At 45.0% G+C, this 14,957-nt stretch overlaps 2 protein-coding genes across 2 annotated transcripts in view; both read left to right on the top strand.

Annotated features, from left to right (window-relative positions):
* LOC310823914 (tripartite motif-containing protein 16-like) overlaps positions 1 to 10,049 on the top strand; it is a gene marked incomplete at its 5' end in the record, with an annotated part of 12,674 nt that extends 2,625 nt beyond the window's left edge. The window contains 2 exons of the mRNA XM_083696855.1: positions 6,712 to 6,777; positions 8,079 to 10,049. Coding sequence (XP_083552981.1) covers positions 6,712 to 6,777; positions 8,079 to 8,629 — 617 coding nt within the window. The 3' untranslated portion in view covers positions 8,630 to 10,049. The remainder of the gene's footprint in view (positions 1 to 6,711; positions 6,778 to 8,078) is intronic.
* Positions 1 to 14,957, top strand: part of LOC310823896 (uncharacterized protein) — a 427,663-nt gene that overhangs the window by 181,490 nt on the left and 231,216 nt on the right. The gene's annotated exons all lie outside the window — the stretch shown is intronic.

Genomic DNA, 14,957 nt, shown 5'->3' with positions numbered 1-14,957 from the left:
CACAAACTCTACCTGCTCAACTTACATCACCTCAACTTCAGACCAGTTACAGTTGTGGTCAGAAGTTTACATACACTTGTAAAGAACATGTATGTCATGGCAGTCTTGAGTTTCCAATCATTTCTACAACTTTTATTTTTCTGTGATGGACTGATTGGAGTACATACTTCTTTGTCACAAAAAACATTCATGAAGTTTGGTTCTTTTATGAATTTATTATGGGTCTTCTAAAAATGTGACAAAATCTGCTGGGTCAAAAATATACATACAGCAATGCTAATATTTGATTAAATGTCGCTTGGCCATTTTCACCTCAATTAGACGCGTTTGGTAGCCATCCACAAGCTTCTGGCAAGCTTCTGGTTGAATCTTTGACCACTCCTATTGACAGAATCGGTGCAGTTCAACTAAATTCGTTGACTTTCTGACACAGACTTGTTTCTTCAGCACACTCCACATGTTCTCAATGGGGTTTAAGTCAGGACTTTGTGAAGGCCATTCTAAGACCTTAATTCTAGCCTGATTTAGCCATTCCTTTACCACGTTTGATGTGTGTTTGGGGTCATTGTCCTGTTGGAACACCCAACTACGTCCAAGACCCAACCTTCTGGTTTTAGGTTTTCCTGAATAATTTTGAGGTAATCCTCCTTCTTCATTATTCCCTTTACTTTCTGTAAAGCACCAGTTCCACTGGCAGCAAAACAGGCCCAGAGCATAATACTACCACCACCATGCTTGACGGTAGGTATGGTGTTCTTGGGGTGAAAGGCCTCACCTTCTCTCCTCCAAACTTATTTCTGGTCATTGTGGCCAAATAGCTCAATTTTTGTTTCATCTGACCACAGAACTTTCCTCCAGAAGGCCTTTTCTTTGTCCATGTGATCAGCAGCAAACTTCAGTCAAGCCTTAAGGTGCCGCTTCTGGAGCAACGGCTTCCTTCTTGCACGGCAGCCTCTCAGCCCATTGCGATGTAAAACACGCTTGACTGTGGACACTGACACCTGTGTTCCAGCCGCTTCTAATTCATGGCAGACCTGCTTTTTGGTGGTTCTTGGTTGACTCTTGACCATCCTGATCAATTTTCTCTCAGCAGCAGGTGATAGCTTGCGTTTTCTTCCTGATCGTGGCAGTGACACAACTGTGCCATGCATTTTATACTTACAAACAATTGTTTGCACAGTTGATCTTGGGACCTGCAGCTGCTTTGAAATCGCTCCAAGTGACTTTCCTGACTTTTTCATGTCAATGATGCGCTTTTTCAGACCGTGCTGAGCTCCTTAGATTTTCCCATTGTAGCGTTTTTGGCTGAGTGTAATGAGTGTATCAAACAAGTCTTATTTAAATGGGCTGAAATAATTCACCAGCTGTAGTCAATCATAATCACTCATAACAAGTTAAGAGGCCATGCCACAAAGCAAATTTGATTGACACAACTTTCTACATCACCAAAAATTGATAATTCAAGGTGCTGTATGTATATTTTTGACCCAGCAGATTTTGTCACATTTTCATAAATTCATAAAAAGAACCAAACTTCATGAAAAATCAATTTTTTTGTGACTCAAGACTGCCATGACATACATGTTCTTTATAAGTGTATGTAAACTCTTGCATGTGTGTGGGTGTGTGTGTCTAACTGTCAATAATAATAATAATATTATCAAGATTGTGTCACAAAAAATGTGGATCTACTGTTCTTCCCTGTTCCTTGTATATGATTGACATTATATATTAGTAATAGAATGGTGATCAGGAGAAAACTAATAGACAGAGAAGTACAGTAAATAATATCTGTAACTTAGCAAACAAACACAACAGGGTCCATATCCAATCACAAAGCCCCCTCCCTAAATGTCCAACCAATCACTGGGTTTTTCCCTCCTCAGGTCCAAGTCCCGCCCTAATCCACTTAGTCCCAATAGAAAACGGATCCGTCTTTTACAAATTACATTCATGGCATTTAGCATACGCCTTTATCCAAAGCGACTTACAAAAATACATTTGTTTAAGTAAGTGAATCATCTTTCCAACAGTCATCATTAGACAAAGTAATCAATGCTCACACCAGGGGCCATTGGCAGTTGTAATGCCAGTAGGCTATTTTTATTAATTTTTTAAAATTGATTTCATTAGCAGGAGAGAACTTGTACAGCGAGTTAGCAGGGGTGAAAGAGGTCTTGGGGTTGGGGTTGCCCGCTTGGATGTGACCAGTTTTTGAACATCCTCAGGCGAGAGGGGGAGAAATCTGATAAACCAGAGACTGGGTGTTGCACAGTGGGTTTGGGAGGAGAGGTAGCATTGTTGGTGAGAGGTAGAGGGAAGGAGCTGCTAATGTCATCAACCTTCTTTTCAAAATAGGTGACAAAGTCATCGGCAGACAGAGAGGAGGGAGGAGCGGGAGGAGGAGGGTTGAGGAGTGAGGAAAATGTGGAGAACAGTTTTCTTGGGTCAGAGACAGAGGATTGAATTTTGGGATGGTAGTATAAGGCTTTACCAGCTGATGCAGATGAGGTGTAGTTGAGGAGGAGAGAGAGATAAGGGTCTAGATCATCAAGCTTGCAGGGTTTCAGACAGCCAGGGAGCGCGTGGAGAGGATGGTGCCGGCCTTGATATCTGTGGACAGAGAGAGTCGACGGATGAGGAAAGAGAGGACAGGAGGGTGGAGGAAGCTGCGTCAGTGGATAGAAGAGAGAAAGATTCAACAGAGGGTAGGGCGGTTAAGACAGAGGAAGAAAGAGTGGTGAGTGAGAGGGTGCGCAGGCCGCGACGAGAAGACACAGTGTGGGTATTCTCAGCCAATGTTCTTGTAGACAAGAACCACGTTTCACCGCGGAGGTCAATGTTCTTGTAAACAAGGTCGATCCACCGGTTCTCTGCAACACGTTAGATTTCATTTTGTGGGCTTTTAGACTAAATGGTCGTCGCAGACCCAGGTCACTCCAACCTTTGTACTCCCCCAGGGGGTGCAAATCCTATTGTCTCCCCTCCTCTTGGTAAAGCCTCTTTTTATGACTTTCCATTTCCCCATCAGTCGGACATTTAAAGTCGCATAAAATTCAACATCTATTCTATCAAATACTAAACCATCAATGAAAACATCCAAACAACAACAGACCCTAAACTCTAACCCCCTAACCCTAATGGAAATACTAAACCATCAATGAAAACATCCAACCAACAACAGACCCAAACCCCAAACCCCTAACCCTAACCAACAACAGACCCTAACCCCCAATCCTAACCCGAACCCCAACCCGCAACCTTAATCCTACTTATTTAACCCTTTCGGGACCTCAAACGCGCAGCTGCGTTTTCAGGGGTTTCCAAAATGTTTTGATCAATATCTCAGTGATAATCCGGCGTAGAAACATGGTTTAAATATCCCCTGAGCCCTCCTGTGACATGCCCTCTCACTTACAGACGGAGCTATTAACCTAGGAACAGCTTGGTACAGGCCCTCCCTGCGTAATTGGTGAATTTGGAAGCAGCCTAGCTTGAGTCGCTCAGACACTGCCTTTTACCGTCGTTGATTGGTCAATTCGCACGTCCATCTTCTTCGCTACACGTGACGTCGGCATTGTCGGTATTGACAAACATTTCAGTGACAGTGACAGAGACAGAAAGCAGAGAAGATGTGTTTACAAGGATCCATTAGAAGTCCTTTTTTATATTCTGTCTAGTATTTTATTCATATTGTATGCCATTTCTGTGTAGCTCAGGACTTCATGAATGAATTTCAAGCACCAAAACAATTCATCCACATGGGTAAAGGTATGTTTTCACATGGGATTTGAAACATTTCTGAAAAACGGATTCGAAATGTTCAGGTTTAGGCCTACTTACCTCTTCACACAGTGCTGTTGGGGTAAACATCTATCACAATCAAGAAAGCTGAGTTTGTACTGAAAATATTGATATGAAACACTTGGGTATTATTTTGTATGGAAGTGACTTCAAATTGAGAAAGAATAAATGTATGTAAAAATGGAGAAAATACCCCTGGTCCCCAAAGGGTTAACCTGCAAAGTGAGGCCTTCTCTTTCCCCCCCCATCAGAACAATGTGGGACCTGTCCATGTTTACAACCCTTGACTGATACATGTCTCTCTCTCTCTTTGTCTCTCTCTCTCTCCCTCCCTCTCTCCCTCTCTCCCCCCCTCCCTCCCTCCCTCCCTCTCTCCCTCCCTCCCTCCCTACCTCTTCTCTCCATCCAATCTCTCTCTCTCTCTTTCCCTCTTTCTCTGTCTTTTTTTCTCTCTCCCTCCCTACCCCCCTCTCTCCCTCTCCCTCCCTCCCTTTCTCCCTCCCTCCCTCTCTCCCTCCCTACCACACTCTCTCCCTCCTTCCCTCTTTCTCTCTCTTTCCCTCCCTTTCCTCCCTCCCTCCCTCCTCTTGCTCTCCGTGCCTCTCTCTCCCTCCCTACCTCTCTCTGCTACTCTACCTACCTCTCTCCCTCCATCCTCTCCCTCCCTCCCTCCCCCACCTCTCTCCCTTTCTCTCTCCCTCCCTCTATCCCTCCCTCCTTCCCTCCTCTCCCTCTCTCCCTCCCTCTTTGCCTCCCTCCCTCCTCTTTCTCCCTCCTTCCCTCCCTCTATCCCTCCCTCTATCCTCTCCCTCCCTCTTTCTCTCTCCCTCCTTCCTCTCTCTCCCTCTCACCATCCATCCCTCCCTCTATCAATCCCTCTATCTCTCCCTCCCTCCCACCTCTCCCTCCCTCCCTTCTTCCTCCCTCTATCCTTCCCACTATCCCTCCCTCTATCCCTCTTTTCCTCCCTCCCTACTCTCTCTCCCTCTCTCCCTCAATCCTCTCCCTCCCTCCCTCACCCCCTCTCTCCCTCCTGTCCCTCCCTCTCTGCTTCTCCCTCCCTCCTTCCTCCCTCTATCCCTCCCTCTCTCCCTCAATCCTCTCCCTCCCTCCCTCCCTGCCCCTCTCTCCCTCCCTATCTCTCTCCCTCTCTCCCTCCTCTCCCTCCATCTTTGCCTCCCTCTCTCCTCTCTCTCCCTCCCTCTATACCTCCTTCTCTGCCTCCCTCCCTCCTCTCTCTCATTCTCTCCCTCCCTCCCTCCTTCCCCCCCTCCTTCCCTCCCTCCCTCTATCCTTCCCTCTATCCTCTCCCTCCCTCTTTCTCCCTCCCTCTCTCCCTCCCTCCCTCCTTCCTCTCCCTCCCTCTCTTTCTCCCTCACTCCCACCTCTCTCTCCCTCTCTCCTTCCTCCCTCTATCAATCCCTCTATCTCTCCCTCTCTCCCTCCCTCCTTCCTCCCTCTATCCTTGCCTCTCTCCCTCCCTATTTCTTTTTCTCTCTCCCTCCTCTCCCTCCCTCTCTGCCTCCCTCCCTCCTCTCTCTCCCTCTCTCCCTCCCTCCTTCATCCCTCTATCCTTCCTCTCCATTCCTCCCTCCCACCCTCTATCACTCCCTCCCTTCCTCTCTCCCTCCCTCTTTCTCCCTCTTTCCCTCTCTCTCTCCCTCCCTCCCTCTCTCCCTCCCTCACTCTTTCTCTCTCTCTCTTTCTTTCACTCCCCTCTCTTTTCTCCCTCCCTCCCTCCTCTTGCTCTCCCTCCCTACCTCTCTCTACTACTCTCCCTCCCTCTCTTCCTACCTCCTTTTTCCCTCTCTCCCTCCCTCTCTCCCTCTATCCTTCCTTTCCCCCCCTCACTCCCTCCCTTCCTCTATACCTCCCGACCTGCATCCCTCCCTCCCTCTTTCCTTCCCTCTCTCCCTCCCTCTATCCTCTTTTTCCCTCTATCTTCTCCCTCTCTCTTTCTCCCTCCCTCTATCCCTCCTCTCCCTCTCTTCCTCCCTCCCTCTATCCCTCCTCCCTCTCTTCCTTCATCCCTCCTCTCTCTCTCCCTCAATCCTCTCCCTCTCTCCCCCCCCTCTCCCTACCTATCTCCCTATCTCCCTCTATCCCTCTCTCTATCTCTCCTTCTTTCCCTCCCTCTATCCTCTCCCTCCCTCTATGCTCTCCCTCCCTCCCTCCTCCCTCTTTCTCTCTCCCTCCCACCCTCCTCTCTCTCCCTCTCACCCTCCATCCCTCCCTCCCTCTATCAATCCCTCTCTCCATCCCTCCCTCTCTCCCTCTATCCTCTCCCTCCCACTTTCTCCGTCCCTCTCTCCCTTCCACCCTCCCTCCCTCCCTCTTCTCTCTCCCTCCCTCCCTCTCTCTCCTACTCTCCCTCCCTCGATTCCTCCTCTCCCTCTCTCGCTCCCTCCCTCCCTCCTCTATCTCCCTCTCTCCCTCCCTCCTTCATCCCTCTCACCCTCTATCCTCTCCTTAACTCTTTCTCCCTCTTGCCTCCCTCCTTCCTCCCTCTATCCCTCCCTCCCTCCCTCCTTCCCCCCTCTATCCCCCCCTCCCTCTCTCCCTCCCTCCCTCTCTCCCTCTTTCTCCCTCTCTCCCCCCCTCCCTCTATCCCTCCCTCTCTGCCTCCCTCATTTCTTCCTCTCTCCCTCCCTCCATCCTCCCTCTATCCCTCCCTCTTTCTCCCTCCTTCCTCTCCCTCCCTCCCTCTCTCTCTCTCCCTCCCTCCTCTCTCTATCCCTCCCTCCCTCCCTCCCTCCTTTTCTCTCTCCCTCTTTCCCTCCCTCCCTCTCCCTTTCTCCCTCCCTCTACCCCTACCTCCCCTCTCTCTCTCTCTCTCTCTCTCCCTCCCTCTCCTCCCTTCCTCTTTCTTCCTCTCTCTCTCCCTCCCTCCCTCCCTCCCGTCTGTAGTGAATGGAGTGGATGTTTTCCTGCCACCAGAGCCCAAGACCAGAGCCCAGGACCAGTTCTTCCAATGTGAGTGTGTTTCTCCTGAAGTAGCTGACAGTTTCTCTCTCTCTTTATCTCTCCCTCCCTCCCTCTCTCTGTTCTTCCCTCCTCTCCCTCCCTCCCTCCCTCCCTCCATTGATCCTCTCCACAAACCCTGAGACACAACTAGAGATCTCTAGGAGAGGGAGAGACTCATCAAAGACAGCCTACATATCTGACTCTCCCTCTCTCTCCCCCCTCTCTCTCTCTCTTTCTCTCTCCTCTCTCTCTCTCCCTCTCTCTCTCTCTCCCTCCATCCCTCTCTCTTTTTATCTTCCTCCGTCCCCCTCTCTCTTCCTCCTTTCTCTCTCTCTCTCTCCCTCTCTCTTTCTTTCTCCTCTCTCTCTCTCCCTCCATCCCTCTCTCTCTCCCTCCATCCCTCTCTCTCTTTCTCTTCCTCCGTCCCCTCTCTCTCTCTCTCTCTCCTCTCTCTCTCTCCTTCCCTCCCTCTCTCTCTTTCTCTTCCTCCGTCTCTCTCTATCTTCCTCCTCTCTCTCTTTCTCTTCCTCCGTCTCTCTCTCTCTATCTTCCTCCTCTCTCTCTCTCTCTCTCCTCACTCTCTCTCTCTCTCTCCTCTCTCTCTCTCTCCCTCCCTCCCTCTCTCTCTTTCTCTTCCTCCGTCTCTCTCTATCTTCCTCCTCTCTCTCTCCCTCTCTCTTTCTCTCTCCTCTCTCTCTCTCCCTCCCTCCATCCCTCTCTCTTTCTCTTCCTCCATCCCCCTCTCTGTTCCTTCTCTCTATCTCCCCTCTCTCTCTCCCTCTCTCTCTCTCTCTTCCTCTGTCCCACTCTCTCCCCCCTCTCCTCTCTCCCCTCTCTCTCTCTCTCCTCTCTCTCTCTCTTCCTCCGTCCCTCTCTCTCTTCCTCTGTCCCACTCTCTCCCCCCTCTCCTCTCTCCCCTCTCTCTCTCTCTCTCTCTCTCTCTCTTTCTCTTCCTCCGTCCCCCTCTCTCTTCCTCCTCTCTCTCTTATTCTCCCTCTCTCTCTTCCTCTCTCTCTTCTCTCTCTCTCCCTCCATCCCTTTCTCTCTTTCTCTTCCTCTGTCCCCCTCTCTCTTCCTCCTCTTTCTCTCTCTCTCTCCTCTTTTTCTCTCTCTCCTCTCTTTCTCTCTCTCTCTCCCCCCCCCCCTCTCTCTCTCTCTCTCTCCCCTCTCCTCTCTCTCTCTTTCTCTCTCCTCTCTCTCTCTCCCTCCATCACTCTCTCTCTTTCTCTTCCTCCGTCCCCCTCTCTCTCCCCCCTCTCCTCTCTCTCTCTCTCTCCCTCCCTCCCTCCCTCCCTCTGCTCTTCCCCCAGATGCCTGTGAGCTCACACTGGACCCAAACACAGCATACAGAGACCTCTCTCTGTCTGAGGAGAACAAAAAGGTGACATGTGGGAGAGAGGAGCAGCCGTATCCTGATCACCCAGAGAGATTTGACTACTTCCCACAGGTGCTGTGTAGAGAGGGTCTGACTGGGCGCCGTTACTGGGAGGTAGAGTGGAGTGGGGGATGGGCTCATATAGGAGTGACATATAAAGGAATCAGCAGGAGAGGAGGAGGTGTTGACTGTTGGTTGGGATACAATGACAAGTCCTGGAGTCTGATCTGCTCTGATGACAGTTACTCCGCCTGGCACAATAATAAGAGGACTGACATACCTGTCCCCTCCTCTGGCTCCCACAGAGTAGGAGTGTATCTGGACTGGCCGGCCGGCACTCTGTCCTTCTACAGCGTCTCCTTTGACACACGGACCCTCCTGCACACATTCCACTCCACATTCACTGAGCCCGTCTACCCAGGGTTTAGGGTTTGGTCTGGCTGTTCAGTGACCCTGTGTAAACTAGTCTCAGGGAGATCACACTGAACACCAAAGGCTCAAAGATGACGGATCATAACATGATGCAGTTGGATAGTGGTGTGTTTTCACTGAGATGTTGAATGTACAGATGTTCCCTCTCCCAGTGTGGAGGGTGTAGGGTGTTTATTAAATTATTAAATAAAATAAAATGCATCTGATAGTGAAATAGACTGCAATTGAGTGACAAAAAACAGAAGCTTACGTGTTTTTTTGTTTTTTTTTAATTTATGGGAATGCAACTGATAGTGAAACAATCCAGATGAATGATTAGATGATCAAATCAGACTGATGATGAACTCTGAGAATAACACAGGAGAGAGTGTCTGTATGTAAGAGTTGGTTAAATTGGGTGTTTGAGTTGTGTCACCGACGGTGAGTCTAGTACGGCCTGAACACCATTCCCAACCTTCCCCAGTTAAGGCCTCATTATGATGACGGCATGCTACCAATGAAAGTACTAAGAATATAAGAATACCAATGTTTGATTGTGTAATCTTACTCAGGGATGATTACTGAAGTATGATACGATATTACTGAAGTTTATTTTGATGATACAGAGTTTTATTATTGCATAAAAGGGGTTATTGTGTAAGGCCTACGGGGGGAAGTAGGTCAGGTAGTGGGAATCCACAACAAGAAGTACTACTGTTTTCATAATCAAGTATGAGAATGTTAAGGATGATTAAGAGTAACAATGTGAAGTATAGATTGATTTACTGGTATTGATTTATGTTCGATTTATGATTACTATACTGTTTTACTGTTTGGATGTATTGTTTTGGTGAGGTCTTGTGACACTGAGAGTTGAGGGACAGAGAAACTTCCCTAAAAGCACTTCCTTATTTACTTTAGAAGCAAGCTACTTAGCCACTAGATTAGCTTAGCCATGGTTCTAGCTACCCGCCAAAAGGGTTAAAACACCGCTCTGTTTGTTTTTTGTAAACAAAGATGATGTCATATGGGAGGTTTTGGATCAGAAGCAGAGTATAAAAAGAGCTTCCTGGAGCAGTACATCGGTCATTCCCCGCTGAGGAACGTTAAAACCTGAAGGACCGGAGCAGGAAGGAGTGTGTTGGATACCTTACCCCGGGGTGAAACTGGAGCTCTCATTGTCTGGTGCCCGAGAGGTTGACCGTAGCCGGAAAGCTGAGACACTCTGCGGGAATCAGAGTCCCTCGGCCAGGGGAGCATAACACCGGCTCTTTACCACAGCCGTGGCGGAAAGAGGAACCGGCTTCACTCGACGGAGAGGAACTGGGACATCTCTAAATTTCACAGACAAGTAGATCAGGCAGAGTAGGGGTGGAGGTAGAGATTTTATTATTTTATCATTTTTATCATTTTTATATTTTCATCATTTTAATATTTTAATACTCTGTCTGTAACCCATTTTTATGATAACTTAGCTATGCTGTACTGCTTTAATCCATTATTAAACAATCTAACCTGCATTTAAAGTAACAGTTTTTTAAACTCAATTTTTAAAATGTTTATTTTTATTGAACTATTCCATTCATCATTAGTGTTTTACCTCCTCCTGGTGACATAAAAGGTTATAGATTACTGTGCATATTTCATCATAGGATCAGAATGGTTATATCTAGCCCATCATTACCTCCTTTGGGTAAATTGTACTTACCGATAAACACCTTTCCGCAACCACACCAACTTGCACTCATATAAGATTAGAGCAGTCGTTAACCATAGAGGTTACCCACTTCTGTGTACGGTTTTCGGGGGAGTTTTCAGTTCAACTGAAGTGGGTAAAGGAAGTCAATGGAGGAACTATGGGACGTAGACTGTTAACAGCGGAGTGAGTCTAATCCACACCAACCTACACAGGACCTGTTAGGAAGTAGCTTACAGGGTAAGACCCTGCAGGCTGACGTCCATACCTGTTAGTCGGAGGGTTGGTCCGGGGCACCTGTACAGGGCCTGACTGCCGGGAGACAGTAGTTGAATCACTAGCAGTTGAATCACTAGTAGTTGAATCACTAGCAGTTGAATCACTAGTAGTTGAATCACTAGTAGTTGAATCACTAGCAGTTGAATCATCACTAGCAGTTGAATAACTAGTAGTTGAATCACTAGCAGTTGAATCACTAGCAGTTGAATCATCACTAGCAGTTGAATCACTAGTAGTTGAATCACTAGTAGTTGAATCATCACTAGTAGTTTAATCACTAGTAGTTTAATCATCACTAGTAGTTGAATCATCACTAGTAGTTGAATCATCACTAGCAGTTGAATCACTAGTAGTTGAATCATCACGAGTAGTCGAATCACGAGTAGTTGAATCACTACACAGCAAAATCGACAGGCTCAAATGTTAATTTCAACACTTTTAAAGTGTCCGGAGGGGTCCACTCCCCACAGAATGAATTGAACACTTTTGAAAGTGTTGCCATGTTTACACTATAATAGAGTTAATATCAACTCTTTCTATAGTTGAAATTTAACACTGGTTAACATTTACCAGTGTTACATGTTTTCAACTCCAATGCTTAGTGTTCGAAATGAACTCTCTCAGTGTGATTTGCTATATATATATATATATATATATATATATATATATATATATATATATATATATATATATATAAAACTATAAAAGGAGTTGCCTCATTAACACTATAAAGTGAAAATATGCTACTTTACAATTAAAATAAAATATTGAAATATTTTAATAATTCGGTGATGAACCAATTAAAAATAAGAATGACATACAAGTTGATTGCTTTATAAAAAAACATGTTTTATTTTGTTATCATCCAGATCTTGATGGCAGATAAATAGAAGACAAAACAAAGACAATTTAAATGTACACGTAACACTGGCTCCCTTCTGTAGGTAAGCAAAGGTACAAAGTAAATATGCATGGTTTTATTACTAAGCATTTCATCACATCTTATTTACAGATGCAATGAACAAAATTAGATGATGTACGTCACAGAATAGTACCAGACTTTGAGGCTTATTTATTCAACATAAAAAATGAAAAATAATGTAACAACTTCACTGCGACAACTTTGTGACAGAAGTGCAATCTGTATTTACTGAGAACTTTTCTACATATAAGAATAGGGCACTATGTATGCTTTGTGACTATTCTCATTAGAGCACTGCTTGTCAAATGGTTTGAAATGAGTCAGTTCATCCACGCAGATAACAGAAAACTCATCCATTTGGTCTTCTATACAGTAGGCATTAAAGTGGTCATCATAGTACATTGTTTCTACATTACAGGCTATTATGAAAGCACCCTCTTCGTATATAATAATATCACAGATCTTTTTGAAAGCAGGGAGATCATCGGTACATCCAGTGCATATGAACAAATCAACCTGGTACTCAGTACCATCATTTCTGACCCAGTTGGTGCTTGAAACACTTGAACATGCTTCTAAATATAATGTCTGACTAAGTTCTTCCCCACCTTGCAAGGTGCTGATTGTTTTTGATGTTGTAGGACCAAATTCAAATCGTCTAAAACAATAATTTTCAAATTGAAACACCAGTTGGTGCTGATGCTGCTTCACCAATGATTTGGTGAGATTTTTGAAATCTTTACCACATCTTTAGAAAAATGTGTGTTTGGCTTCAAATCGCATGCACCACATATGGATAAGAGGGCCATTTTTTTGTATGCATCTCGGATAGTGTATCATCAAATGGTGCTTGGGGATCAACTTCTTGTCGGGAAACAATGCTTTGAACAGAGTATGGTGATCACAGATCAGATGTTTCAAGTAAGATATCATCCCATCGGTTATGGTGTAGGAAAACACTATATTGACTATCTGTATTAGAAGCAGAAGAAAGTTCCAGTGACCTTTCAATGACATCACCCAATATAAGTGGAGTGTTGTGCAGAAGACACCATGACTGGACGGCATTCTGACCCAGGTGTTTGCTCTTATCATCCATCTTTAACCCACTTGGTTTGTTTTTATGTTCTGTGGAACCGTAATTAAAGCTCTGTATCCTGTCTGACAATGAGTTCAAAGAGACATAGCCCTGTTTAACGAGGTACTCAAAAACCAGCTTAAGTTCATACTGTACCACACCCTCTAGCAAATCATGCATTATATCAACAGCATAGTTGGAAATGAATTGAGCACACATGACTTTTTAACACCATATAATGACCGCAGTTCAAGATTTTCATTGAGTGCCCTACAATGTTCAGTATGAGCCTCTTTGGAACGGAAAATTAACCCAGGATGATTCTCAGTAAATACAGATTGCACTTCTTCCTTACTCATTAAACAAAACCTACAAAAATATGTTGCACTGAAAGATTCCACAAACCCCAACAAGCTATTTAAAGCCAGATTATCTCCTGTTACTTGAATTACTGAGCCAAACAATGGTTGTTCAAAACAAGGAAGCTGTATTCCTTCGGTTTCTAAGATTTTCAGGTCATCAATAAGAGGCTTTAGTATCACATCAAAACCATATGTCTTCAGATCTTCAGTGTAGAATAGAGCTGCAAGATGTACATTCATCAGTACTGAGTTACACTTGGGTGGAAGATGTTTTAGAGTAAAGTAGACACCCCCAATGTTGTGTGTCACCTTCTTGGAACCTAGAGGGTTAGCAGTTTCAAAATCATCGTAATAGAGTAGAATCTGTAAAGCATGCTTTTGCTGTGAGAACAGGGCATGGTTTTGGAAATATGACCCATCATTGATGTGTTTGTAAATACCATTTTCACTTTGTTTGTCCTGTAAAAAGCTCTCTCTTACTTGGCTGTTTTTGAATATGGATTTGAGTGTACCCAGAATCGGCACATACATGCACTTGTTTGTTACAGGAACCTGATTGTAGACACCTGTAGTTCTATCTCTGCGCAAATCCAGTCTCACCCCAAGGACATATTCTTTAGGTTCAACAATTTCCCATTTTTCATTGTAATATTTATGCCTCTTTGCCCCCGTGTTTAATTCTGAAAAAGGATTACCTAATTGATCAAAACAGTGCTCTATTTTTTGAGAAATGTCTGAACTCTTAGTTTCAGGAGAAACCGTTTTGAGAACTGCTACTTGGCTTTGGACGTCATTAACGACTTCTTCCATTGAACAAACAATTGTTTGGACAGCACTTTCAGGGAGACCTGATGCTTGCAGATGTGCAACAATTGATCCACACATTGAAGATAGCTGACTTGTTACTTCACAAAGCTTTGTTGGTACCGGTGGAATCTGCAAAGTGGCAACAACAGTTGGGCGATCACTTGAACATTCCGCCTCACATTCTTTCTGAGTGGCAACATCCTGATTAGCATCAACCTCTTGATCCATGCTGTGACTATGCACCTTGTTGAGGTGCTTTCGGAAGCCACTTTTATTACTAAATGATAATGGACAACCTAGCTCTCCACATTTTAAACGTAACGTTTTGCCAGGATATAGACCATGTTGAAATTTTAGATATTGACAAAGAACCAAACAATTTTTGTGGTGCGCTTTACATACAAAACATGTGAACATCTTGAAGGCTGTTTATAAATATCGATGTTGTAAATTGTGGTTTGGATAAATGTGTAGAAATTACAAAGACCTTCGTCATATGAAAGACTGAAGACGTAGTGAGTTTTGAACAGTTCATCAAAAGCTGCCACTGATGTATGTGCCTTGCATGGTATCGGTTTTCGGTCGATAACAAGGTAGAACCGTTGGATATCATTCCTTTGCTCACCGATGCAGAGGAGGAATGGTTGTTTTGTGTCAGCAGTCTCAAGGAAGGTAGTCACACTGGCTCCTTCCTGTAGGTCAGAAAAGGGACAAAGTAAATATGAAAATTAAACTCTTTGCATGGTTTTTTATCACCAAGCGTTTCATCACAGCTTATTTACAGATGGAATGAACAAAATGAGATGATGTATGTCTCAGAATTCCAAAGTAATCTGCACCTCAAAACGCACATCTGAGGTTTAAAAATGAACTTTTGCATACTTTAAGATATCTCACAAGATGGCTGGCTGCTTGAGCTGGACTGATCTTGGCTGTTTTTTTCTGGCCTCTTGAGGTCGGAGGGAGCAGATGCAGCAGCAAAAGGATTAACGACATATCACTGTCTCATCCTAAAGACATCACAAAATAATTAAATTAGACACTAATGAACACTAATGAAATATTTTGGAAATACAAAACCGTCTTTACTGACCGTGGTTGTCCTCAGGTTGAGGTTCAGTTCCTGACAGAAGCTCAACAATGTACTGATTTGGTGGAAGAGTCTTGCAGTCTGCGATGACTTTTGGCTTGAAGAATGTTGACCACTTTGCCAGGAATTTCTGAGACACTTCGTCACCAAACATCATGGAGAAATCCTG

Source organism: Argentina silus (genome assembly GCF_951799395.1).
Source record: "Argentina silus genome assembly, chromosome: Y".
Lineage (NCBI taxonomy): Eukaryota > Metazoa > Chordata > Actinopteri > Argentiniformes > Argentinidae > Argentina > Argentina silus.
This window is presented reverse-complemented; position numbering and strand designations above follow the sequence as displayed.